Source organism: Channa argus, chromosome 3 (genome assembly GCF_033026475.1).
Source record: "Channa argus isolate prfri chromosome 3, Channa argus male v1.0, whole genome shotgun sequence".
NCBI lineage: Eukaryota > Metazoa > Chordata > Actinopteri > Anabantiformes > Channidae > Channa > Channa argus.
In genome coordinates this window covers 23,617,532-23,645,504 of record NC_090199.1, presented here as the reverse complement: position 1 = coordinate 23,645,504, position 27,973 = coordinate 23,617,532, and the positions used below count along the sequence as shown (strand labels likewise).

The 27,973-nt window shown below is 40.4% G+C and overlaps 3 protein-coding genes across 10 annotated transcripts; 2 read left to right on the top strand and 1 right to left on the bottom strand.

The window, feature by feature from the left end:
• Positions 1 to 12,114: 12,114 nt before the first annotated feature.
• On the top strand, positions 12,115 to 14,041 carry LOC137123900 (transcription factor JunB-like). 2 transcript variants are annotated; one of them, XM_067498275.1, is made up of 2 exons: positions 12,117 to 12,552; positions 12,812 to 14,041. In XM_067498275.1, exon 2 carries the CDS (start codon positions 12,850 to 12,852, stop codon positions 13,741 to 13,743), a length of 894 nt encoding a protein of 297 aa, XP_067354376.1. In that variant the 5' UTR covers positions 12,117 to 12,552; positions 12,812 to 12,849; the 3' UTR covers positions 13,744 to 14,041. The 2 variants fall into 2 exon arrangements, with proteins under 2 accessions (XP_067354375.1, XP_067354376.1); XM_067498274.1 differs by having other exon boundaries at positions 12,115 to 14,041.
• A 1,015-nt stretch (positions 14,042 to 15,056) lies between these two features.
• Positions 15,057 to 18,697, bottom strand: prdx2 (peroxiredoxin 2). Of its 2 annotated transcripts, none has more exons than XM_067498276.1 (6): positions 18,564 to 18,697; positions 17,585 to 17,708; positions 17,252 to 17,405; positions 16,233 to 16,355; positions 15,945 to 16,075; positions 15,057 to 15,446 (listed from the first exon to the last, which is right to left on the bottom strand). In XM_067498276.1, the coding sequence occupies exons 2-6, from the start codon at positions 17,685 to 17,687 to the stop codon at positions 15,364 to 15,366; spliced, it is 594 nt and encodes a 197-aa protein (XP_067354377.1). In that variant the 5' UTR covers positions 17,688 to 17,708; positions 18,564 to 18,697; the 3' UTR covers positions 15,057 to 15,363. The 2 variants fall into 2 exon arrangements, with proteins under 2 accessions (XP_067354377.1, XP_067354378.1); XM_067498277.1 differs by having other exon boundaries at positions 18,553 to 18,670.
• Positions 18,698 to 21,071: 2,374 nt separating this feature from the next.
• On the top strand, positions 21,072 to 27,641 carry wiza (WIZ zinc finger a). 6 transcript variants are annotated; one of them, XM_067499140.1, is made up of 9 exons: positions 21,072 to 21,161; positions 21,628 to 21,687; positions 22,272 to 22,757; positions 22,891 to 23,706; positions 23,859 to 24,200; positions 24,653 to 24,867; positions 24,967 to 25,135; positions 25,216 to 25,369; positions 26,329 to 27,641. In XM_067499140.1, the coding sequence occupies exons 2-9, from the start codon at positions 21,675 to 21,677 to the stop codon at positions 26,435 to 26,437; spliced, it is 2,304 nt and encodes a 767-aa protein (XP_067355241.1). In that variant the 5' UTR covers positions 21,072 to 21,161; positions 21,628 to 21,674; the 3' UTR covers positions 26,438 to 27,641. The 6 variants fall into 6 exon arrangements, with proteins under 6 accessions (XP_067355241.1, XP_067355240.1, XP_067355237.1 ...); XM_067499139.1 differs by having other exon boundaries at positions 23,880 to 24,200; positions 26,289 to 27,637; XM_067499136.1 differs by having other exon boundaries at positions 26,289 to 27,632.
• Positions 27,642 to 27,973: the final 332 nt, after the last annotated feature.

The window sequence follows — 27,973 nt, the reverse complement described above, 5'->3', positions numbered from 1 at the left end:
TTATAGGGCTCACCAAAATTAGACAATATGAGTCTCAAATAATTCTGTGATATTTATGGTAGGGTAAGAATTTGGAGTAAACAACATGAAAACATGTATCCTTCCTTCTGTATATCCGAGGTGCTGGTGGTGTAATGTGTGGGGATACTGTATTTTCTTAGCAAACCTTCGGCCCCTTCGTACCAACTGAACATTGTTTAAATGTCACAGCCTACCTAAGTCATCCATCCCTTTATGAACACAGTGGAGCCATCTTCTTTGGCTACTTCAAGCAAGATAATGCACCATGTCTCAAAGTCCCAAAATCAACCTGCTTTCTAAAACACGACAAGGCGTCCACAATCACCAGGTCTCAATCCAACAGAACAACCCACATTTGGTATACGTTGGAATGGGAGATTCACAATATGGATGAGCATTTGACTAAATCTCTGATAAATGTTTCGAGCACCTGGTATAATGTATGCAATGAAAAATAAGGCATCTCTAAAGGCAAAAGGGGTTCAACTCGTTACTGGAAAGATGGGTCTAATAAAAAGGGGCTGGTGAGTGTATAGTGGTTTTTGTCCCTCCATCCATTATCTGTTACGGTTATCCTGTTCAGGGTCACAGGGGGCTAGAGCCTATCCCAGCTGTCATTGAACGAGAGGTGGGGTACACCCTCGACAAGTCGGCCGTCTATGTCAGGGCCACCACAGAGACACATACACAGACAGACAACTATTCACACCTATGGGAAACTTAGAGTCACTATTCAACCTAAGTTGCAGGTCTTTGGACTGTAGGAAAAAACTGGAGTGCCCAAAGGAAATCCACACAAGCACGGGGAGAACATGCCAACTCCAAACAGAAAGCCCATTATTATTTATTGGCAATTATTTATGTATTCATGCATTTGCTTTTTGTAGTTTGAGCTTAATTTACAGTTTTTCTGGAAACCTCCACCCACTTTCTCAACAAATCCAAAAATTCAAACTACAGTCACAAAACCCCAGACTTTTCTATTAAAGCCAGTTATCCTGTGTTCAAAACCAAACAATGTGTTCAGAACATTTGCACAGCAAGTAAAAAAGTATATTCACCACAGAGCATAAAACACTACATAAAATAATGCAGGACACAGCATCCTGGGCATGTAGTTACAGTAATAGAAAATCTTTCTGGCAAATGCAATTAGGAGAAAATGTCATACTGAAAGTGATAACTACATTTAGCACTTCCCTAAATCCCAATAAGAAATCCATTGCACAATTACTGTAATTAACATTCGTTCTGCAACATCATGTCTTTCTGCATTGTTTGGCCAGAGGACTTCATCCACGTCGCTGGAAATATTTTCCCTTGCCAGGCAAATGCATCACTCATTGTCATCCCATGAGGACAAGGACATGGTCTATTAGACATGGTCTATTAGTTTCCCGCGTTTCATCAGTATGGATTGTTCTTGGTCTTGGTCTTGTGCCCTTCTGCCTCATCCATCATCTCTGCTTCCTCCTCTGCCTCCCTGTATGTTTTTCTTCATTGTAGATGGACATGTACCACCTGTGCACTCTGAACTGGCGTTTGTGCTGCCTGATTGGTCATTGCAAACATGTGTGTTTAATTTTCAGTTGATATGTGTGAAAGATGACAGCTGTGTGGGAGTTGTGTTCACATTTTCCTGCCAGTGTTTACAATTTTGCAACACAAGTGTGAAATGTGTTTAGTGACTGAGAATATCTTTAAAGTTTAGCAAAAAAGACTTTTGCAAATTGTGTCTAAGCCACTGAACAGTGTTTGGTCAATAGAATGTATGATTTGAAAAGTAATTTAGAACATGATAAGATAATGAGGGGTCACTTAGCTGAGTGTCTGCATGTGCACACCTGCTTGTGTGTTTGCTTTGATCAAGCAATGCATGACAAGAAGACTTTGTCTCATCATTATTGTGCATGCACCTATGTGTTCCTGCTTTGTAAACAAGGGTCAAGTGTTGCCTCTGGCTAGATTTTTAAATATGTGGCTCGTACCAAGAATGTCTACCTAAAATAAAAGCGCCCAAAGGGCAAATATCATGCTCAGCAATGCACACATAACGCGTGTGTACACATGGAAAAAAAATAAGCTCGACAAATAGACAGATAGTTGGAATGATAGATAATGAAACAAGATGAAGGAACAAAAGGATGCTGTTTTCCAGAGAGAAGCACTTATAGCCAAGCACAGATCTTTTTACACATTTCCTGATGGTTACTATCATACCCATCTGATTGAGTGATAACACCCTCCACCTCATTTCTGGGCACAAGACTCCACCAGTATTACCAGACAGCTGGGAGGCAGGAAAAAGCAAAAGTGCAGTTTAACCGTTTCACTGCCAGACAGAATTGAGCTGGCTGTGGTTGTCTGACTAAAAGCTTTCTCTCTCAGTCTCTATATATTAGTGGTTTCACTCCAATGAGTATTGATGAAAGTGTCACTAGACCTCTCCCAGTCACGCCTGTCTTTACCACTACCTGACAGATTACTGAGCTACTACCAAAAGGTATCTTAAAGTATTATTTGTAATGGCTGATGTGTGATGTGTGTGTCTAAAATACTTTGCACTTTTCTGAAATGAAACCTGATATTCTAATAAAACCTTTGAAACCACTAGACAAGCACACACGCTTCATCTATTGTGGAAAAGCTAAAGATGAAGTGGTCGCCACTTCTGGATTTCAGTGCTTGAGCACATGCAGGGGATGTTTTTTTGTAGAACTTATGACTACAAATGACTCTTGAGTTTTCCCCACCCGCTGCATGTCTCTTTCCCCTTCGCTCTCATGGGAATAAGAGGGGAGTAAATATGAGCTTTGGAAGGCACAGTTATGTGATCTTAAATAAATGAGAACGGTGACTAGAAGGCAATACATTTAAAAAGCAATGTATTAAAGCACAAGTGAATTAATTAGTTTACTTATGGACATTTTAATTGCACTCAAAGAGTGTTTGACATATCATTTAACACTTGCATTTGTGATGACTCATGTAACATGTGCACTGACCAGTAATTTCAATCAAAGCAATGTCACTATTTGGTTACAAGTGCTTCTTGTAGTGTCTGTGTTTTTAAGTTTCCAGTCTGTAGCAATGCCGCATAAAAACTAGTGCAAAATGTTTTGCAGGAAGAATTCACATACCAGAGATAATCAATAGCCAGACATGCAGAAGAATCAGTCAAATGTTGTCGAGATTTAGCCACCATAAGCTCCTGGTCAAACAGACCAAATAAGAGTGTAGGAGCAACGCCCCTGGGTGTGTTAAACGGAGAGAACTCTACATGTTATTGCTTATATATGTGCTTTTTATTGTAAGAGGAAGACTGAAACTAAAATGTAAGAGTAATAAAAGCTAAATTATTAGTTCATTGTCACTTTTATCAAAAACAGTCTGTTCAAAAAACATTAAACATGTGGCAAAAGACGCTATCCTGCGTACACTTTCTGTTTTACCCCTGACAGGAGTGACAGTTGTGGAACCTCCAAAAATGAAAACATGCGAGAATAAAATGTCCCTAGTCATAAATCTGTAATTGCCCAAGTAGTATGTGTCATGTTACTGTGGTTCTTAGGGGCGAATGTAAAACACAAATGAGTCTGCTGTTTACCGCACTTTTCTGCAGTTTGTCTTTCACGAGACACAAATCATTATGTGAGATAGAACGGTTTGTAAATAGACCACTGGTCTCATTCCCGTTCACTATGAGCTCGTAAAGGTGCTACGTGTGCGGCTGGCAATACTAGCACCCATACAGTTTACCTTTATACAAATTGCTCTACAAGATCTGTGGGCTGTAATATGGTGGTGACTAACTTATCAGGAAATTTTTTTTTACATCACAGAGCTCTCAAATAAAAGACCTCTCAGCACAAAAGGCTAAGACAGAATTATCACACACATCAGAAAAAGTTGAAAGCAGATACAGTAAATGATGGAGCACAAGGCAGCAATATCTGCTCATTCAGAGACTGAAACGCCTATACCGTGTTCAGACACAGGCTCCTTGATACCCAAATTATCTAGGAGCCTACTTATATCTTAGAGTGGAGACATTCAGTGCACATAGATATAAACCTTTGACCGCCTTTGCACTCAGTCACTTGGCTTTCTTAGTATGAGAACAACAATCCTTTGACAGGAAAGTTCCCGTTTGCGTGCGTGTGTATGTGTGTGTTTGCGCACACATAGAAGCGTCTGTGTGTGAAAACCGAAGCTGGTGAACCACTTCTGGTAAATAAAATACTAGTGGGCTTTGCTCACTGGTGTCATCTGTACCTTGCTGTGAAACAGGCAGTAAATAATGAGCTTGTTGGCTTAATTCAGATGAAAGTTTGAGAGGCTTGAGAGGTGACTAATTGGGAGATTGAGTGAGCATGTAGTATGACTGTAAACCCTTCCACTGTAAACATTTTGATTATGAAAATAATATTGTGTCAGTGTTGTGCTGTGTGCTTATAGGACTGATACACTGCCATGATAATATTAAAAAGTAAACAATTATCAAATAATTTAAAAGGTTTCAGATGGTCTCTAATGTTTCAAGCGTTATATTTCAAACAAGGAAACAGGTCAGCGTGGGCATCGTCACACGCTTCATTATTATGTTCGCAGTGCTGTGCTCACTGTTCTAATGAATGAATGAATGAATGAATGAACGGGAAACTGACTCTGAAGAACAACTCTGTGGTTGGGGGTGGTCACGGAAGTTAAATATTGAATCACTGAAACATTTCAAGTGATCAGTATTTTTTTTCATCTATGAATTCCACTGTTAGACCAGCTGTACGCAAATACAGAAGGCTCATGCCAAACCAAGTAATTTTTGAGCAGCCATATCATGGCATCCACTTCTGTTCATGTCTCTCTGCTGTATTTCCAGGAAGCAATGGAGTCTAGAAGTGCTGAGTCCTGCTGAGCATCAGCGACAGTGAGAGCATCATAATGCGCATCGGGCGCCTACACAGTTTCAGCCCAACTCGCACCATTGATCTCGCCAGTAACCACATGATTAGACACACTGTCCTTGCCCTGTATCTGCTAAGTGTCTCTTTGGTAAACATTTCTCATAATGCAGACGCTCTCAATTGCAGGCAGGGATGCAGTCACCAACAGGGCTCACGCACTAATGTTACATACTGGTATGCCCATCTTATTCATACACATGTATACAAATACAAACACACACCAATAAATATGAACAAATATTAAAAGAACTTAGAGACTGATTAAACATAGACAGTGCAGTTCTTAGAAAAGGATTTTCCTGGGGGTATCACTAAGGGTTCAAACTCCTACTAGAGTAAACATTGAAACTTTTTTTTCCAAAATATATATCGGCATAATCTATCATTACTGACACTGTCTTTGCGCTAAAAGATAAACATAGCTACCATGTTTCATTTAAATTACCTGCTGGGAAATTGTGTAGGTAGAAGTGACCTTAACCTCAAACCAATACCACAGCTTCTCATTTTACACAGTGAGTGTAAATAAGCCAAGTCATTTACCAGCTACTGTGATTAATGTTAAAATCTACGTTGATGTGAATGAGGTTTCTTTCTCACAGGTCAATACATATTTTTGCTTCATTATTTTCAAAGGAGTGATAAATTTAGAAGAGGAACGTTGCAGACACAGAAAATGGAACCGTGAGACATTGTCTCTAATTGTCAGACTGCTTAGAAACTTATGTCCATCAGCTCTCAACTGAGAGAAAATGAAAAACGCCCCAACACTGAACCCGCTGTTAGTACGTGAGCACTGAATAATCCAAAAAGAAAACAAAAAGGATCAAATGCTTGATAGATGTGCGACAACATGCCTTCTCACAAACTTATCTGCTTCCTTTTGAAAAGCTACTGGAGTCAGGTGATTCTTAGCTTAGCTTAGCATAAAAGCGGGAGGCTTGTCACTGCCATGCGTACGACAGGGAATCAACACAGCAGCGTTAATCGCAAGCTTATCACATTGGCTTTATGCAAGTTTTATCTCTGCGAGCACCAACTTATTTTTTTTGACCCAGAGCACTGTAAAATGCTGGACAGTAACTATGAAGCACAGTGATGCTTTTTAAGTTGGAACACATGAAAAATGAACTGAGAGTGAAAAAATGCCCAAGTCAGATTTTTTTCTTCTTCTTCTTCTTCTTTTTCTTAGCATCACCAGATTCGAGCACCTACTTCAAAGTGAAAATGTCAAATTCCCTCTAAGGCCAGTGTTTGTTTTTTCTTTTGTGAGCTCAGCACTTTGGCCTCTGTTAAAGAGGACCCGCTCCCTTTGTAGAAATAAAAAGCTCATTCTAAGCTAAAGACAACATGTTGCTGATCATATGGTGATATAACTGTAATATAAACATAGACTGTATATGAATACTGTATTACAAATATCTACTAACAGATTCCTCTAAAATTTAAGGCAACCTTTTACACATATACAAACAGCATCAGCCCTCTCATCTAACTCTTAGCAGAAAAGTGTATTCCCCAAAATGTCAAAATATTCCATTAACCCATTTAAGAAGCTTAAATAAAGACTGATAATGGCAGTTGTGTAACGGACAATGTGATAGCACATTGCTAGACAGAAAGCTTTCATTTGCTTCAGAATACTGTAGAAATAAATGAAAGAAAAAAGTCTTAAAAGACAAATTTGCATCCATAGCAACCCAGTGCCCTGGACAACTTATATATGCTGAAAGACATGGTTTACACAACAATGACTCAGTAAGGAATGTGTGAATAAATGTTAATCAAGATGGCAGAGATGTAAAACTCTAATCTAACATCTAATTTAATTAATCCTGCAGAGCTGGATTTATTAGTACTAGTCTTATTGGAGGATGGGTTCGCAAACATTTATTTTAACAACTGTGAGCCAATACTTATTCTTAAATATGTGGTTATCTGCTGCGTCTGTTAGAATCAATCCTGACCTGAACCTCTCCCAGCCTGCTGTTGCCACACCAGCCCCGCAGCTGGCTGATTACCGCAACTTCTTGAGGAAATGAAAATGTGGTGTACCCAAATCCTCCACACTCTGGCCTCCTGCCAGCTCACATTCACTTCTCCAAACTTGACAAAGAGGAACTCTTGGTCAGCATCAGAGAGAGGAATGTAAGATCTGCAACATATCCCAACTCTTCTCCCTGATCCAGCACACAAGAACAAATCGGAATCCATATTTTGCCTCTGTGTTGAAAAAGAAAACAAACACAGAACATGTGTTTTTAAGTCATAATGATACAGTACAAAAGACAATACATCAGCAACCGTTTTAGTCATTTACAGTATATCAGCCCTCACAGTTTCACAGCAAACGTATGATGTGTCTTGTTTGGGTGTGATTGCAGAAAAGGGAGGGTTTGGCTTCCTACTCACCTCTGTCACTTTAATCCTATTGCTAATTTGACACCAGACTATGACCTGGATGGAACCTTTTGTGTGTTTTCAGTTGTAGGTCACAACTGCTTCGGGCACTTCTCCCGGAAGAGACATAAAAAGTAACTTACTTCTCTTTTCCTCTGATAGCGGCTTCATTTAAAGACTGCAAAAACACAAATGCACAATTACAATATAAAACTTTTTTTTTTTTTATTCTTCATTAATAGATGAGCAACTAGTGTCAGTGGGGATCAGCCCCATGCAACCATCCACAGAAAAAGCAAAGTACAGAAAACATATAGATTGAATAGTTTTACTATACGTAAAACTATTAGAGATGACTCAAATAGAAGTGACTCAAATGAATACATACCATTTGAGTGCTAGTCATGGAAACATAGTAAATAAAAATTATACAAACTAACTTCACACTATTTGACCACTTTGGTTCAAACATTGGTCATATTAATACTTATGGAAGCTTTGTGGGACATTATGCCATGATTGTGGTTGTAGAGCTCCAGATAGCCACTGACAAAAATCAATGGATGGATGGGCAAAAAATTGGGTACACACACACACTCCAGAGGATGAATCATACTGATATCAGTAATCTCTAGTTCTTCCCTTTAATTTCCCTCTAAGGTTGACACATGTCTGCCTTATAGGTTGTGTGAAATCCTTAATTACTATCTTTCTCTATCATCCTGATTTTTTTATGTAGTGCACCATCACTAAAATTTCGCTAAAATTTCAATTGGTCCGTAGCTAATGACAATTTCTTTCGTTTTAGTTGTACTTTTGAGTTTATATTAGCAAATTTGAAAATAGAAGATAAGACGATAAACATGGTGTATTTCACACAGTATGTGCTAAACATGAGTATCTTTGTGTCAATTTGAGAAGGTCCCCATTGGAGCATTAGCTTGTATTTTATGCTATGCCCAGTACAGCCTCACAAAGTGTCCAGCAACCCTGCCATAAGAGACAGCAATGAGCCAGTTCAATTAATAAAGCAAATGGGCATGTAAAATAAGATTAGACCTAATTAAACCCCCCACTTCCTGCTCTTTGCCTTTTTTAACAGACTGGGCAGAGTGACAGGGAGTTTAAGCATCCGTGTAGATGGAGGCGAAGTGGGAAGGACAGCTTCATATGCGTTACGTCAGCCGCAGGGGACAGCTGGGTCCGACTGTCTTTTCCTGCCATACCCATTTGGCCCCAGCAATCATCTTGTCTTGTGATAAAGGTCTCTCATCGCTACGAGGCTCCTTGGCACTATCTGGGAGCTACAGACAAAGAATATGCTGATTAAACATGTCTTAATTAAAGCGATTACATGCACAAGGCAGTTAAATATCCCATGGGCAGCCAAATAATGATGAAGGGGAAGGAGAAGAAAGAAAAAGGCTTTTGTTGCGGGGGGGGGGGGTGATGAGAAATTGACAACGGCTGCTTGTTGGCACAAATTTAAGTGACCCACACATTCTTTAGGGACTAAGAGTCTTCTGAGTTAATATGCTACGTGAGGGAGTGAGTTGTCCTCTCCTCACGGGGACAGCCTGCTTTTTGCCCCAACAAACACCCCTACCTGACTCACCACACCTACAGGCCACTTCCAGGTCATCGAGCTTCCAGCGTGGAAGACCTTGCCAAAGATGCAGGAAAGAAGTTACTTCTGCTTCATTTAATAAAGCTGGCCAGTTTAGGGCCTGAATAAGCTGCCGAGGTTGTGGTGGGAGGCAAGATGGAAAGTATGAAGTCATGATAAAAGCTAAATGAACATCAGTAACTTTCAGGCGTTCTTCGGCTTTGTCCTTTTCTGGAAAAAAAAGTTTTGTATTTGAATTATGTATGACTTTCCGTAAAACTCTGACTTAGATTATAACTTTATGATTTTGCAATTCACTTCACACTGTGGTAAGATTTGCTCGGTCAGCCACCCTGGCTGCTTTCAGGTAGTTGAATTCTCTGTAAAAAAATATATTTTGGAAACTTGATTCATGACTCAGTGAGTACAGTTGTGTGACATTAAAACCCTTCCTATAAATGACACACTTATACAGTAGCATGTTTCAAACGCAAATATGTCCTCTCAGGTAAGTTATTGTGGGCTTCTGCGTTGCACAGTTCACTTCACCTGCCCTCAGTCTTTCTCCCAGGTGCAGCCAGCAGTCATCACATAGTCCAGTGATGTGCTAAGTGCCAAGAAAAAGCAGAAAACAAATTCCAAATATGGCTCTGCCACAGGCACCATCTCTACCGTCAAGACTAAGCTCAGCTTTTGATTTGTAATACAAATACATTTGCTAAATTTATAAAAAATTTCTTTGCTTTTTCATTATTGACAAGCATAATTTTATGAATTTCAAAATTAAATTTTAATAAGAATAATTGTGCACAATTTGAAGGGATCTGACTACATTTTTAAGCCACTGTATGTGTTCAACTTAGGCTGTTGCTCTTGTTCTCCGTGCTCTTATCATCCTGGATACCACCGGTCTTCAAAGAAGGTGACAGGATTCCATGTCCTATATCAGGTGTTTGAACAATGTTTCTGTGAATTTCTCTGCATAGCCAGATAGTCATTGTGCAGAAATTACTCAGAGCAACAGAGGCAATTAAAGATCTCAAACAGGATATTCTTTTTTTTTCTTTTTATGTGATATGTTAGAATTCCACAGCACATGCAAATCTTTAGTACATGCGAATTTAGCAATGATAGGGTGAGACAATTTCATTTAGGTAATCAAAAAAAGCAAAATAAATAAATAAAAATAGAATATGAAAATCTAACCAAATCTTACTAAGAAATGTCATCCTATAAATGCATTTATCAGTTTCACACCAGGTGCAATGAGAGGTTGGACATCTGTGACATCCAAAAGTAGCAACTATAGTGACCTTTAGTGAGTGCGTGAGGTCACTCTGAAACTGGAACCGACCACTGACTGATACTTCATTCTGTTTCCCTGAAACTACTTCTGTTTCTCTGTTTCCCCTTGATATTTCTTTTCACTGACAGGAGAGCTGACTGGCATGTTGGACCACTGTTTTAGTGGGAGGACCAAGCTGACCAGTGGATAACAGCTGTCTAAACCTCTGAAACCTTTGACTCCCACAACCAGAGGAAGTGCATGGCATATGAAAAAAATTGCTTAATGCCTAAAAAGGCGAATGCAGCAAGTCTGCTTTGGCGTAGTACACCTCATTTATCTTTTCATGAGGTACGCAGTTGACACAAAGTAACGAGCAAAGCTAAGTGTGGTTTTATTGTTTCCATACATAGTTTGATATGTGATTCAAATTCACTATGAACTGAAAGTGCTCACATTAATGTGACCACTAAACACAGCCAGGTACCCATCGCACTAAGGTTAAGGGTCACACCAGCAATTTAACACATTAAGAACAGTAACTCACTATTTTACACCCCCTGTAAACACAGCGATGTAGCGTCTTCTGTGGCTTCTCATGGGAGCTTTTTCAGGTCTGAGGAAATAATCTGATGATGTCATCTGGGGTATTTCAGGAAATCTGTGTTTCAAACTGGAGGTGGGGTGTTTGACAGAAGTTTGCATTTGGAAGGCAAATTTATTATGGGAAACAGAGTATAGCATTTCAGCCACTGCCACTTTAATTTTGACCTTTTCTTTAAAAGCCTGTTTTTGTGCATCTAAGTTCACATGAGTGTCCTTTTAAAGCTCAAAATACAGACACCGTGTTTTCAGTCAATTTCCTCGACACAAAGGGACCAAAAGTCCAGGTATTACCTTACCATGTACCACGATTTTCTCTCCAAGGTCTTTCCAGTTACACATCTGCAAGTATGAGTTAACTATTAATTAGTTCTACTAAGAATAAACTTAACTAGTCGAATCAATGCATCACAAGAAAAGGCTAAAAATATTAACGTATGCTGTCCTGCTTGATAATGAAAAAAACACGCACACAGGATCATGACCTTAGGATACGTGACTTATAAGGAAAAGGATGCAACGTTGAATCAGTGTCCGTGGAGGCATGGCATGGCTGGGAGGCTATTCAGAGGTCATTACTATACAGAGAAGACAATTTTGTCTTTCCATCAACCAACATTCAGTTAAGGGAGAATGTCTGCTTTCAAAAAGCATACGTTAGGGATTGTGTCACTTCTTTGCAGTTTATAGACTATAGAAATATGAATACAGTAGCCCATATTTAATAAACATAGACAACTGGCTAGTAAGTGCAATAAACATGATATATTATTATTTTTAATGATACAACTAGGACTATCCAAATCCTACAGGACTGTTTAAATGTAGTGAGCAACACTTTATTCAGTGGGTTGTTTACTCCCATCTTTAAATGTTTGTTTTAAACACGTATTCATATTCATTCATAGTTTTGTCTTAATTGTGTCTTCCTTTGCCAGACACACTTTATGGTTCATTGTGTTTTCAAGACCTCGCGCCCAAGAGTTGACGCCACGGCCTGCCTGGGTGAAGGAGGGCAGCAGGGCGCCTCCTCCTCCTCCTCCTCCCACATCCCGGAGTGCTGGAAGCGGGCCAGGAATGGGATTGGCTTCCCGCTCCTGTAAGGGAGGAACCGGTGCGCCAGGATACCCAAATATGGACCAGCCGATATCAGTTTGGATCGCATGACTCAGCATCAGAGTATATATCCGATGGGATTTGTAGGTGAGGCTAAAAGGCAAAGTGGATCTTGGAGAGTATTACATCTGCCAATAAGACTGGGGCTTGTTGTGTCTTATATGACTTTGAGCCGTGGGAAATTTTTTGAACTGACTTATTATTAAATGATGAGTGCGGATATGCCCTTGAGGTAGGCTACTGTACGTACCTACCTAGAGTGCGGCTGAGTTTATTCCATGCCGAATAGGCCTTGTCTTGTTTACTGTTCTAGTTCCCGGCAACAACGTCATCAAGTGCGTGAGGCGGGGAATAGAAAGGAAACAACCAATCGGCATGTTTGTCGCAACGCTCGTGGTATCGGATCATATAAATACAGAGGAACTTGTCGGCCGCCTGTCATTACAGAGGAAACCGAAGAGAAACTGTTGGTAAAGAGCAGAAAAGCGGCTTCTACATACGAGTGGATTGAAAACATCTGAATTAGTCACTGGACTCCGCTTTGAATCCAACTAAAGGTACAAAACGACGACTTGGTACAGTACTGTTCCACTATTTTGGAAGTTTTGCTCTGTTTTGATAGCTTTGATCTTCAGTATAATAATACAGCGGGACTTTGTGCTGGAGATTGAATCAGTTGGGACACTGACGCCTCGGTGTCCAAGCCACATCATTGCAGCGCACTCTTGTATTTGACTGTCTGATTTGCAAATATGTCCACAATTATGGAACAGCCTTTTTATGACGACTCGTTTCTCTCTGCTTATGGCCATCCAGGCGCAGCCCTGCCAGACTACAAGCTGCTAAAGCAGAATATGAACTTGAACTTCTCCGACTCATATCGGAACTCAAACTTCAAGTCCCAGCACCTGCGCGCCGAGAGTGATTTCTATTCAGCGGGGACGGCGGACTTGGGCTCCCTGAAGCTCGCCTCTCCTGAACTGGAGCGACTGATCATCCAAAACAGCAACGGGGTCATCACTACAACACCGACACCTGCTCCGTACCATTACAACCGCGGGATCACAGAGGAGCAGGAGGGTTTTGCGGAAGGTTTTGTGAAAGCGCTAGACGACCTGCACAAGATGAACCAGATGGCTCCTCCTAACGTGTCCATCGGCACCGGTGGCGTTGCATGCTCGGCTTCAGCCTCTGTGTTCGGGTCCTCCATGCAGCCAGAATCACTCGAGTACACCACCCTGAGTAGCTGCACCACGAACCCCAGTCTGTCTTCTGCAGCCAGCTATCCCTCTACCAACATCAGCTACCTGCCTCACCACCAGTACCACCAGCATCCCCAGGCTGTTGCGCATGGATCTCACCATTTCCAACACTCACTGTCTGGAGCCAGCATCCATTCGCAGCGCTTCGCTGGGTTGAAAGAGGAGCCACAGACCGTCCCTGACATGCATAGCAGCGACAACAGCTCTCCGCCGATGTCCCCCATCGATATGGAGAACCAGGAGCGGATCAAAGCGGAGCGCAAGCGGCAGAGGAACCGGCTCGCCGCCTCGAAATGTCGCAAGCGCAAACTGGAGCGCATCGCTCGTCTAGAGGACAAGGTCAAAGTGTTGAAAACGGACAACGCCGGACTGTCAAACACGGCGTCTGTACTGCGGGAGCAGGTGGCTCAACTCAAACAGAAAGTCATGACGCATGTTAGCAGTGGCTGCCAGCTCATGTTAGCGCCCAAAGTAAAGTCTTATTGAAGAAACAATGCACTTTTAAAAACACTGGACACGAACTGCACTGACGCCACAATAAACAATGTCTGCGCAATGCAGACCTGGCTCTTTACGATTTCTCTGTGTTAAAAAGCCTAGACACAGAAATCATAAAAGACTAAAACACTTTGGGCATTTTTGAAAGTGTCATCTTGACTTTGCCTGTTTACATTTTTCTTTAAATGCTATATGTGACGCGTATGTAAGTTATTCGTTTTTGAAACATCCGGATTTTTTTTTACTTGTAACATATATTTAAGTAAATGAAATTGTGAGAACAAGATATGCTGTTGTTTCTTATTGAGGTTGTATTTTTAAACTTTCAATTCTAAGGAATAGTTACAGTAGCCCTATTCTTGTCATTTTAACCACACTGTTGTCAGTCATCTCTCCGATCAGCAATTCGGTTTACAGCGGCAGTAGTTGCTTGACGTTGGAGACGTCCCAGCGTAGGATTGTTTCCCTATTGACGTACATGCGTCCCTCCATATATGGGCAATGTAGACTTGCAAACGTCACATCGCGAAAAGGTTTCCGGGAACTCCCTCCTACATTACCCGTCACAAAAGCTGTGCTCTCCCCTTCACACCACAGTTTTGTGTGTGTGTGTGTGTGTGTGTGTGTGTGTGTGTGTGTGTATATATAGAAGAGGTTTATTCGAGTTCAGGGAGTTTCCCCATTCTGCTTTCAATTTCCCAAAACAAGCCCTGAGAACACTAGTTCAGGAAAAATGGGTTGCAGAAAGTTCCAGACAAACAAGCATAATAGACTTTCTGATGGTTGACAGCTACTTTGAAATTACAAGAAGCAGTGACAACAAAAGCGGCCAGAAATGCGTGTTTGAGTAAGTTGTGTAGGAGTTGCCTGTAGCCAAAAACAAAATGCCCAGTAGATGGTATAAAGCTAAAAGTAAAGGCAATAGTTTTATACCACCAGGTGCAATAACATACATTTCATTTCTCAGTGAAAATCATTTGTAGCTGGGACAGACATGGAGACCTGCATTTAATTATTTCAACAAGTCTTACCCAATTCAGTTCCATGTACCAACATCAGCTTGTTGTGCTGAGTCAAACACCACAAGAACTCCAATATTCAACACTGTGACGTAGTCCAGATTCATTGCCAGACACAAGAACCGGGAGTGACACACTGAGTTAATCTCCATAATGTCTGTTGGCGTTACTTTAAACTTGAACTATAAAGCGCTTAAGACAGATTTAGGAAGGCTCATGGTGCCATCTACAGGCCATGAACTAAATTACTTCCACATTTCTAAAACAAAAAACCTTTAGTCATATTTTTTCCCACTGCTTTAATCGAGGTGGTAATGTGATTTATTTCTGACAGCAAGAAAAATGTTAACACTTTTTTCTGAAAAAAAGAACAAAACTATACTTTCAGTGCTTAAGACTAATAGGTCATCTCACCAATAGTACACTGGATGAACAAAGAGTTGCAACAAAGTATTTCTTTATCTAACAAGTTCTGAAATTTGTTGGGTTAAAGGATTAGACTGGACGCCATGAGATACTGCTTCACAGGGACCCACTCATCCAATGGCAAGTGCTCTGGTTAGGAAGTCAGCTAAGAAGACCTTCACATTTAACTCTTGGAGAAGTATGCTTTGCTCTTCTCCACGTCTGGGATGATGGTGTCGCTCCCAGGTTTCCAGCCAGCAGGGCAGACTGAGTGGGGAGGGAGACAGGACAAAGTGCACCATGAGACATTAGTGACAGGCACTGAACTTTGCATAACCTCAGGAAATATATTTAAATACCTGGGGAAGATGATTAAGTAAATAATTAATGCAATCCAAAGCCATTTAAGCATAATTTAAAATAAATTTTTATCCAAGATATTTACATGGTAGTTATGAAATTTGCAATGTAAAGTACAGTATTTGATCATACAAATATAAAATCAAATGCTAAAGTAGGAGTAATAAATCAGTTTCATTGAAGGTCTTGGAAAACTACAAACCAAACACCTCAACATGCGAGTAATCAACAATCAGCATTGTGCTGCAAAGTAATGATTTTGTTTGGGGTTTTTTTTTGGGGGGGGGGGGGGGGGGGGGGGGGGGGGGAGTAAATAAAGAGGATAACAAAAACCTTTTAACATCTCATGTTAATGTGCAATGGTTAAACTAAGTGTTGCCAGAACATGAAACAAGGATTACTTACCCTCCCCATATTTGTCAGTGTGCTGGAAGGCCTGGACCAGGCGCAGAGTCTCATCGACAGAGCGACCCACGGGCAAGTCATTGATGGTGATCTGCCTCAGGATGCCTTTGTCATCAATCACAAACAGACCTCTGAGAGAGGCACATATGGGGTTAGAGTATGGCATAAAACTTGTTGCTACATTTCTTTAGCCCTCAAAACTGTCTACAGTAGTGTTTAGAGTAGTGATCACAGTGCAGAGTCTTTCAGAAACCTTTTACTTGCCATCACACAAGACGTTTCACTGACCTGTATGAAATGCCTTCATCTTCCTTGAGCACACCATAGTCTGTGGAGATTGTCTTGGAGAGGTCTGCCACAAGCGGGATTTTCATGGTACCCAGACCTCCCTGCTTCCTGGGTGTGTTAATCCTGTGGGGATCAAATTACAACATAATTACAAAGTTAGAAATTCAAGTTGTGTTGTAAATTTAATGTGGGGTGCAACACCTGGGGATTGTCTTTTTGCTGCTTGAACACTGGAATTCCCATTGTGGGATGAATAAAGTCTAAATTTCAAGTGCACCCAGTTATTTAGAGATTCTGTGCCCTGCAAATATTTTAAAGAAAATTAAAACTCCCCATCTCTACATGTGCCAAGTCTTTTTGAATAAGTAAAGACTCAAGGCACATTAAAGAGATTGTTTAACAGAATAAATAAGCAGAGATGCTTCAAGACCTTCGTCACATAATACAATAGGACAAATGAAGGTGGTCACAATGAGGCACGTTCCACAATGAAGTAAAAATGTAACATCAAAAGTCAATCTATAATTTTGTATGTGGTGTAATTTGTGGCCCCGGAATCCATGGCCCACCTTTAATAAAAATAAAAATAAGATACTCAAGAAAGTGCAGTTGATTCAGAAACCGTTACCTCAGAACTTATCAAAACTACACAGAGAAACTGAGTGAAAGGAGATAAACCGAAGGGGTGGGTGTCGCTTCGCATCTGCCCAACCTTTAACGGTGTATTTGGAAAGTGACAAAACCAACAAAACTGTAAAATTAATACAAAGTAAAGTTTAGTCTGCAACTTAAATTTACTGCATCCTATTTATTGGATATTTGTGGAGACTCATGTTACTTAATAAATGAAATATTGTTGCACAGTGCATTCCTGTGAAGAAGTTTAGGTGTAGTAGCTAATAAGCAATAGTTGTGTGGATATTATCTCAAAACTGCTGCTATATAGTCCACACAGCATGCAATCACACACAGACTACAGAAAAACTCAAGTTTACTTTTAGCTAAACAGCAATTCTTACCATGCCAAGTGACTGAAGTGAGAGTCTACGGAGCAGCCAATAACCTCACAGCCAATACTGCGGAATTCCTCTGCCCTGTCACTGAAAGCGATGATCTCAGTGGGGCACACAAATGTGAAGTCCAGGGGGTAGAAGAAGAATATCACATACTTCCCTAAAGGGCACGAAAGGCAAAAAACTCCAACATTAGATATACTGTACAAGTTAAAAAAAGTAATTATTCAAGAAGTCTGGGTGTAAATACAGAAGTCGTCTGAAAGCATTAGACAGAGTTCCTAAAAAAAGGAAGGGATACATCCACTACAAGTGGTGTCCACCCTAAAACCACGTTACCTCTGTAGTCTGACAGTTTGATGTCCTTGAACTGTCCATCCACTACTGCTGTGGCTTTGAATTGTGGGGCAGGCTTGCCAATCTTAGCATTTCCAGAGGACATGGCGGTGCTGGTGGTACCTTTCTGAAGCCGAGAAAGCAAATACGGTTAGTAGAAAAATCCTGCTGATCTTAGTCCATTTAGATAAGTGCAGCTGGGTGGAGCCTGAGGCACCACCTGCTGCTCTGACAGCAGTCACATCTTCAACACAGCTGAAAAGAACAATTGTGACATTTCGAATAAAAAACATCAGCGCTTCAGGTTTCACATGGCACACAATTCTTTTCAAGCCCATTGACAATTCTTGCGGTGCTCTAAAGCTTGTTCAGCCAGGCAAACCACATAAAGTCACATGCAAGTCATGCTCAACCAACAGGGAACAAAAGCCCGTCAGAAAGCTTACATAAGCAAAAGCTAGTAAGGGGATAATTACTGGATATAAATTTGCTTTATTTAGGCAGCAACATGCACTAAATGAAAAAGGTTGCCACTCTTAGTTTTAAGCAGTAACAAGAGCAAATTTTTGAAAACACATCTATGTCGTCTTGAACGGTTTCTATGGAGTTCTAACGTTACGGTTGCTGCAAACATTGGCTGGCCAAAGTCCAGCAGGGTAACCTTAAACTACAGTTCAGGGATTCACGTGAAATGTCCTTTGTCAAACAGCAGCGGCCACAGAACAAAATAAAAAGGAGCAGTACTTCATGCAAAATGCATCACAGGGCCAAAGAAGGAGCCGGAATCAGGCCCACACACTTAAAGAATGAGTGGAGCAACAGAGCCGCACTGCTTGGCTAGCTCAACGTTAGCTTAATCTCCTTAAAGCGGTCTTTGAGCTTCTCTTTGTTCTAGTCCAAACAGTAACTACTCCTGGGTGAGTCGTGCAAAATGAAGCAAACTTCTGAAAGTAAAAAACAAGAAAAATAACCTTTATCTCACCTGCGTAGCGAAAGGCGGTGGAGAAGTTTGCGGGGCACAGGTCCACTGCTGACAGAGAAAAGAGGGTCAAAAGAGGGAAAGCTGCGTGCAAGACGTAGGCAGCGCCAGCTGTGGCATCCGGAAGTGAAAATAATTTATTTCAAAGTAAAAGTCGAAATTAGCGCGTCTGCCTGTGTGATGTTGTGGACAGGTGAGCCTTTATTTGCAAAAATATAACTGTTATACATGTGGCCATTTTAACATAAAAATAATATATGTTTTATAAAAATACTGAGAAGTAATAAATGCTGAGGATCATTGTGGGGTAGTGCACAGTGTATCAAATGTTGTTGTGTATGGGGCTGTGTAGCTGCAGAGTGCTCAGCCTTTGTCCTCCCTGACATTATTTTGGGTTTGTTTTGTGACTAAGGGTTGCGTGTAGTGTTCAATGCTGAGCTCACAGCGGGCGCCCAATGTGGTTAAGTTTTTTCAAACTTCACAATTTTGATGTGCAAATTTCCAATTTTTTAACTTTAACTGCATTACTTTTTAGATATAAAGCCTAAAAAACCCAACAGGATATAAAATAGCCCAGTTAAAATGAACATTACAGTAACTAAACACGTGTTATTGCATTATTAATGATCTGATTGCATAATATAATAGTAGGAGTGTTGTGTAAAAATTGTCAGCAACCATTTTGCTGGATTACAAACACTTTTACTTTATTATTTGATTACATCACACTATTAACATTTCTGTACCTTTTCTTAAGTTGAATTTTGAGAATTTCTGCTACATTGTGTTTTTAGACTTCAGATGTTTGTTGTTTTCAGATGCAAGAAAGCTTCTTATCGCTCTCCCCGGAACATAGAACTACAAAAATTGTGCTAGGAATTTCTTTTTAATTCAAGTATAAACTAGTATCAGTAATATGGAACAAAATTAAAAAATACTAATTTCCATACAGAACACATCACACATATCGTCCTGCACCTAATGGTATATTTACAATCACTCATTCTTTTGCTCATTCATGTGTTTTTCTTATAATAATTTATTAAGTAGACTTTCCTTTTTTCTCTCTCCCTCCTCTTTCTTTTGTTTTCTGTACTGTGTCCCAGAGGACTTTGACCTTTCCATGATGCAGTGTAGGGATGTCATGATACTGAAATTTCTAAATTCAGTATAATACACTGACAAATATTAACTGCAGGAAAGACTGGGTAGCCAAGAGCAAGTTCTGCTGCAACCAGACACACAGACCACACACATATCTATTAGCCCTGAGAAAACCAGACCCTGCAGGACCTCTGGGGCTCTGAGCAAAGATGTATGATGTGAACACATTGTTTAGTTTTGAACACAGGATAACTGGTTTTGAGGCAATAGTTTGGTTTTGATAGAAAAGTCTGGGGTTTTGTTACTGTAGTTTGAAGTTTTGGATTTGTGTTTAATGTTTTGAGAAAATGGGTTTCAAGAAATTTGTTTTTGCAATTGGGAAAAAGTGTAACGATAATGGGATCCACTTGATTTTCATCATCATCTTCTGGGAACAGTAGAAATCTTCTCTTATCTTACCACTTTTCCATTGGTTTCACACATGTTTTACACCATTTTCCATGTGTCATTTGGTGACCCAAAGCTGTATTGAATTATCAAGACATGGGAACAATCCAAGTATGATGCTGATCAGAACCTGTGGCCTACTTGACATGAGCAAATAGAATAAACAAAATTTCAAGTCTTTGTCAAATTTTTAATGTTTCCAACCAAAACTTTCAATTTGTTGTTTTTTAGCTGTCTGTATTTTCATCTTAGTATTTATCATATTCATCTTTTTTGTTTGAACAGTATAAAAAAACCTTATGAAATCTGATGCAGAATACAGTACAAATGCTCAACTGTAGTGTGTATTAATTAATTTAAAAATGTGACTTAAGAGTGGACACAGGTGTCTAAGCAGAGGAGAAAAAAACTGTAATCTAATGGAGTTTGGGGTCTTTCAATGACACGTGTGTCAACTGTTTTGGAAAATGATGAATAACATTTATGAAACCAACTGAAAAGTATTAACCCATTTGAAAGAGAGGAAGGGTGATGTAGTTTACATAGAGTATGTACCAAAGCAAAAAGTCATGCAAGCATACCTCATTCTAAATTGTATCTATCCTTTCAATGTGATTTTACTAGAGCAAAAGCAAATAACAAATCCAGCTGCACTCTGCACCTGCATTTTTTTTGAGATGGTCTGGAAAAAATGGTTTGATGACATTCACAATGGTATGATGGTTAAACTGTACTTTTGTTTTCAATTTAAATGAGCAAATCCTACCCAAAATCAGACACAATTTGTTGGTGGATTGTACTGCATCAGATTACATGAAATCTTTTCTTTTGTTTGCACAGTAAATCCAAGAACAGATTTTGTGAAGTAACTGCTTTGAAAAAGGTTTGCAACAGTTTAAAAGATCACCAGAAATCTGGAAGTAAACACACACCCCTTTGATAACCTCGGGCTTTTATTTTGAAAAGGCACAACAACGGCAAAATGACGATCAATACTTCCGTCAATTTAGCCCGTGTTTGATATTTTGAGGCAGTCTGTGCAGGTTGCAGGTACATTTAATTTTATTTGTAAGTATTAGTATTAGCTTGGTATCACTTTTAGGGCGTAGGATGTGGCGGTACACTCAATACTGGGTAGATAAACTCTAATAAGGGCTAACATGCTAGCATGCTAAAACAGCAAAGGGTGCAACAGAGGTAGCTTAAACTAGCTTTTCTAGCTTCAGTTACAAGATGCTTCAGCCACTTCAAGGTTTATATTTTGTCTATTCGCTTTTGGCCCGATAGAGTGTAATAATGCCTGTAATAAAACTAGAAAAGGAAAGTTTGTCTTAAGCGAATAAAGTGTGGGTGTTTCAGGACAGTTAAACAGTAAAACGTTTCTTTTATAACGTTACGGTATGTAACGCCACGACAAGTAAAACTCTTTGCTGATCTTTAAAATTTGGTTAACAATACAACACATTGCTTCCACTAAATTATTTTCATTCAGTTTATATCTTCCTTTTCCACTCAGATACACAGGAAGTCGACTGACTCATCCCTCAAATAATATCATTAACCATGGATTCACAAGGTGAGGGCAATGTTCATACATTATTAATTAATACTGGTGCTTACATCATTTTATCTAAATCCTAGTAGACTTGATTCTTCAACACATAAACATTTTTTCAAGCCTTGATTTGTAGGGATGCACTAGTTTACTAACATTGACTTTGGCCACATGTGTTTGATAAGCCTAAGATAAAATTCAGTCTTTTTGCTGTCAGATGTATTTATTCAGTAATTGTGGCCCTCATATTATAGTAAAGAAATTTGGTCCCAGTGAGTTTCAAGCAGGGTAACAGAGGTCAGCATATGTTAAATTTGGGGAAAGAAAGAGCTGGTATCTATTGACTGGAAACCCCATTTTACTCTCTGCCATTACTATAGTGAATTTGGAGGGGATATGGTAAACTGAATACTTTCCATATGGGTTTTTAGAACAGGTTTTTCTGTACACACTGTTTATCTTTTATTATGTACTGTATGTCTGATGTTGCCTTATGTGTCTGTGTTCCTTGTGTAAATTTACTGGTGCACAAATTATTGCTGTTTGAGTTCATTTCAACCAAACTGAATTAAGATTTGTGGTAATCAACTCCCATCTGCCCACAGCCACCCCACAACCGGTTATATGTGAAGTCTGTGGAACGTACTTTGAAACACGACGAGGCCTGTCCAGCCACGCTCGCCTCCATCTTCGGCAGCTTGGTGTGACGTTGTCAGAAAGCAGTGGAGCTCCTATAGAGCTCCTCTACCAGCTTATGCAGGAGAAAGGTGGCTCACTCCCAGATGTTAAAGTAGACCCCTCTGCACTCGGGCCAACCCCTTTAAAAAAATCAATACAGCAGGATACCAGGAGTCCTTCAGCACAGGAGGACAAAAGTAATTCCTGCAGGGCAGGGGTTACAACTAAGATAACCCCACAAAAGATGGATCATCAAGGATCTCCAGTTAAATTAAAAGAAGCCACTTTGCTCCCCTCTTCTCCTTCTGCAAGTAGGCTTAGTGAAGGCGGCAGCTCTTCCTCCATAGAGCACCAAACATCATCAACCAAGCCACTCTGGGCTCCACTGGAAACCGACGCCCCCATCACCTTAGGTATGGCTGTATCTGGAGTAATTGAGTGGAGTGATGAGTTGTATGACAAAGACACAAACTTTAAGTACCTTATGCAGTTCTATGTCTGTTAATGTAACATTTCTTTTTCATATCGTGGTTTTCATTGTTGCAGCTTCAGACACCAGCAATGAAGTATATGTTTGTCAACTTTGTGGGTGCTGGTACGAGACACGCAAGGGTCTGTCCAGTCATGCTCGTGCCCATCTGCGCCAGATAGGAATCCCTGACAGTGAGATCAAAGGCAGCCCCATTGATTTTCTTTACCAGGTTGTGGAGGATGAGGACCTCAAACCCATCAGCAGTGATCTCCCGGAGCAGCTCGCCTCAAACAGTTTTCCTATTTCGCCCTCCAAACGTACCTCTGATATGTCATTGTCACCTGCATCTACCCCCAACAAACGGCCTAAAACATCTGAGGAGTGTACCTGTATTCTGTGTGGAGAGGAGTTTGAGAATCGAAAAGGCCTGTCCAGCCATGCTCGCTCTCACCTTCGTCAGATCGGGGTGTATGACTTACTGGGGAAAACCTCTGCAATCGACACTGTCCAGGAGCTGGTCAGCAGTGGCGTGTTAAAAGCCATGTTCCCCTCTAAAACAAATAGTACAACCAGCTCATCTGCCGAGCCATCTCTCGCCCCAGCCTCTCCTGCAGCCCAGGCTGTGTCCCCTGGCCAATCACAGGCACCTCTTTTCTCAGCAACCCTTTCCCAAAGCCCTGCAAAGAGTACCCATTCTCCTCAACCTCCTGTTAACAAAGCCCCAAAAGCTAAGAAAGGTTTTCGCTTAGCAGTAGATCCCCTACATAGAAAGCCCAAGCCTGAGCCTGTGGAGATTGACGTGTCCACTCAGCCAAAGGAATTCAGTCCCAACCGAGACTCTCCCATGCAGAAGTCACCCACTGCTGTTGCTTCAAACCTTTCTAATGAAGGTAAAGTAGACAGCTATACCTCCATTGGCTAATTGTTAGATGACTTTTGGACCTGTTATTACATGCAGAAGTTGATTAGATTAGGTTTTGTTTTTTCCAATAATTTTTTTGTATCTGTATGTCAGCATTCGTATGTATCCTCTGTTTCATAGATGTACACTCTTCCCCATCAGTTCTTTGTGACTTCTGTGGGCAGCTGTTTGAGACCCGCAAAGCCCTGTCATGTCACGCTCGTGCCCATCTACGCCAGCTTGGACTCACCTGGTCGATCAAAACGTCACCAATTGACCTCCTCAAGGAGGTCATGATGCATGGTGACGAAGGCAAGAAAGGATCTTTATCAACAGGCAAAGCCTCGTGGAGCCCTCAAGGCTCCAAAAGGCCCCGGGACAGCCTCCAAATGGGCGAATCATCCTCAAGCACCTGCGCCACACCTCTTGATTATTCCATGAAGGAGAAGTCCCCATCTAGCAAGAGTGGGCCTTCACACACAGGTAAGAAACTAATATTACTGTAAAGCCATAATTAGTATTTGTGTTGGACTCCACTGAAGTACATGTTTCTCTAAATGTGGTGGATCTGTATTAAGGGGCTAGTCTATGTTTTTGTATGACTCTGCTCCCATTATGGCAGTCAATGACATGTTTCCTAACTACAACCAGCACTGTCCTGGTGCCATAAATACTCATTGAAGAACCAAATGGGTGTCAGTTAATAGTAGACTATATGTCTTTGACCTGTTTTGGTAAGAAAAAGGAATAACACCAGTCTTCTTCTTTGACATCCCTGGCTTATTCCTGACAATTATCTTTTTTCCCACATTAATCTACCATTCGACGTTTTTCTACAGTATCAAAATTAACACTTGTACTTACTCTTCTGTTGATTTGACTTCGTAAATGTACTAAACAGCTAATACTTGACTAATGTCTCATCTTTTTGTCAGACACATCCTGTGAGCTTTGTGGGTTTGACTTTGAAAATCGTAAAGCTCTGGCCAGTCACGCACGCGCTCACCTTCGACAGCTAGGGCTCATCGAATGGAAGGCAGACGGAGCAACTTCACCAATTGAACTCCTCAGTGAGTTGATCCAGAGGGACCCAGTCAAAGTGGCAGCAATAACCCAACGCTATCGAATGGGCAGCCTTTACATCAAGAAGGTGGGCTATGCTCTAAATTATCCTCTTAACAGTTTCAATTTATATTCACATTCACACAATGAATAAAGTTTAGTTAACTTTACATACATTTTCTTTCAGTCTGGGAGAACTGCTGCTTCGCCTTCTATATTCATAAAGTCTGACTCTGTGCCTGGAGCGAGCTTGAAGCCTGAGCAGAAGGTGAGCAGGGAGAACTCAGGTGTCCCTCCCGGAACATCTAGACAAGGCCACATACGCACTAATGACCCTGGTGTGCGTTCTCCAAGAGGTGAGATGTGATAGTCTCAGGAAGATAGCTGTAAAACAAAGCTTGTTTCTGAATGCTAATTCCTCTCTGCATAATTATAGGGGTTCATCCTTCAAAACATGTAGTGCCTATGGGAGACGAAAGTCAGGACCCCCAGCAACCATCCCGTTCTGGCAGCATCCCTGCTCTTTTACCTAAGCCCCCGCTAACACCGTTGGTCAAACTAGTGGGCAAAATGTACTACCTCAAGTGCAGGTCAGTCTATAAATTAAACCACAGACATGTATGCACAGATGCTCCATTGGCCGCTTCTGTCCATTGATGCGATACATTACATTTACTGCCACATTGGACCAGGCTGGTAGACTTATACAAGGAAACACTGGAGCTCCAGTTTTTTGTGGATAGTCATGTTGGAGTGCATTGTAGGGGCGGCAGTAACTCACATGGTAGAGTGGCCACCTACCAACCATAGGGTTGGAGGTTTGTGCCATGCTCTTCCCAACCACATGTCGAACTGTCCCTGGGCAAGACACTATACCCCCAACAGCCCATCCCCATCCCCAGCCGTGCAGTGCCGTTCCCAAGCCAGGTAGAAATGGGGGAGGGTTGCATCAGGAAGGGCATCCGGTAAAAAAACTGTGCCAAATCAACATGCGAACAAAATGATCCGCTGTGGCGACCCTGAACTCACAGGATAAGCCCAATGGACCAAGTAATAAATAACTAAATACTGGAGTCCATTACAAGAAGAGGTGGTTCTAAAGTTTTGGCCAACATATATAAAATGAAATCTTTAGAACCACTTCTTCTTATAATGTAGTACACTCCAATACCCATTTTGACCTCAATAATAAACACTTTAACAACTTTCTGACAGTTTCAACCTAAAAACGAAATGACAACCTTTTAAAAGTAGAAATCGTGGCAGAGCCACTGTATTGGATTGCATTAAATTGCACAGGCTGTTATATTGTTATGCCTGATTGGTGTATTTTGACAGGAATAATAATTTATTTAAAAAACATGGTACAATTACAGTGATAAAGTGATAAAAACCTCATTTTTATTTGCTATCTAGTCATACAGAATATTCACCCTGTTGTTTAATTGCAGACATTGCTGTACCTCATGCATCAGACTACCCATTTCTCTGTGTACTCTCTGTGTTTAGGTTCTGTGAAGTAGTATTTCACGGACCTTTGTCTGTTCAGGAGCAGTGGATCATACACCTACAGAAACACATCCTGTCACTGGGCTACAAAGGCAAAGCGTCTCCTCCAGCTGCATCGGTGGCAGCTCCAGCCCTTGTCCACCCAGTAGCTGTCTAGTCAGAAATGTTTCTGTAATTCACTCTAAACAAGGTCGGCATCCTGCGTCACAGTTGAGAAGTGTTTGTATTCTTTGATATAACCGATATCAGAAAAGTAGAGGTTCATTGTTTGTCCTTCAGAGGGCAAACTGGAGCTATATGAGGACAGAAGCAGGATATAGACACAATACTAATCACTAGATGTTTTAGGGAAAAGAAATTCATCCTACTCATACATTCCTTCAATGTCTTTAACGTCCTTCTACAATATTAAATGTGTTTGTCATTAAGGAATAACATGACCTACACATGTTATAATCAATCATGGCCAAAATAATAATTTTTTTGCTTTTGTTGATACTGAGTTGACTTTTATGGTTCCCTTTTTACTGTGTATTCTCTCTCTTATAGCTATATATGAATTCAGCCTTGTTTTATACATTTAGCTTTAATTTGAAATGTTTTTGAGTAATAAGTATGACCGATGCCATAAAGTTAGACATATGATTTGTTACAAACTGATGCCATATTTGTGGTAAAGCTGTAATGGTAAATCCCAAAATCCTGTCATGAGCCAAGTGACACTGTGATTTTTATTAATATTTTCTTCAGGTATAACTACCAGTTGTGTACTGCTATTCTGGTCTTGTTACACTCACTCTAAAGAGATGTTATGTAAATTTAAGTCTGTTTTGTATATAAAAGGTACAGTGTGTGTGTATGTAAACATGTTTTTATTCACAAAGGCCATACTAATGAAACTCAGTGAATATAATTCTCTTTAATAGTTTTTAATCGGCACTCGCAGGCTTAGGACACACTCTGCAAGTGCAAGTCTGTAAGATAAGACAAAAACACATTTGAATTGATTAAAACCTTTTTAATGTAACTGAGGACACACATTCTTTCATTTCTTCATCGTTTAGTAGATTCTCATTTGCGTTGTGTTTCCCTTTTTTGTATCTGATACCAGACACAGAAAGAGTTGCATAATGACATGCACCAAAGGGCGCACTTGAATGTGAACAAGTATATTTATAACAGATATGACAGTTTATTACATAATCAATCACTAACAGGTGCTTTCCTATCATCAGTAAATCCATTTTTACTTTCCTTATCTAAAACCTTGATGTGCTTCAGACTCATTAAACATTTTCACATGCAAAAACCAACCAAGGTGTGAATTTTTTTTTTTCTTTCTAAAAGGTGTTAACAGCGTGGTGTTGAATGACTGTAAATGAATGAATTATATTGTATTGAATAGATGTGCAGTCTATTCTATTCTAGTCTTCACTGCATTTTGCTTTTATTCTCTTGGTGCTTGTAATTTTTGCTCTTTCAGTTCATTTGTTTACACATTCCTTGAAAATCAAGTCATAAATGTTCCTTGCCTGCCACATTGTAATTATAGCTTATTTCCATTGTGTAAACCGGCCATCTCCTGCTCATAGTCACAGTTAAGATTTCATGAAGCATTGTTTTATAAGTGGAGAAATCACTGAGAGAAAAGCTGCATATTGAGCTTTGAATTAAAAATCTAGTTG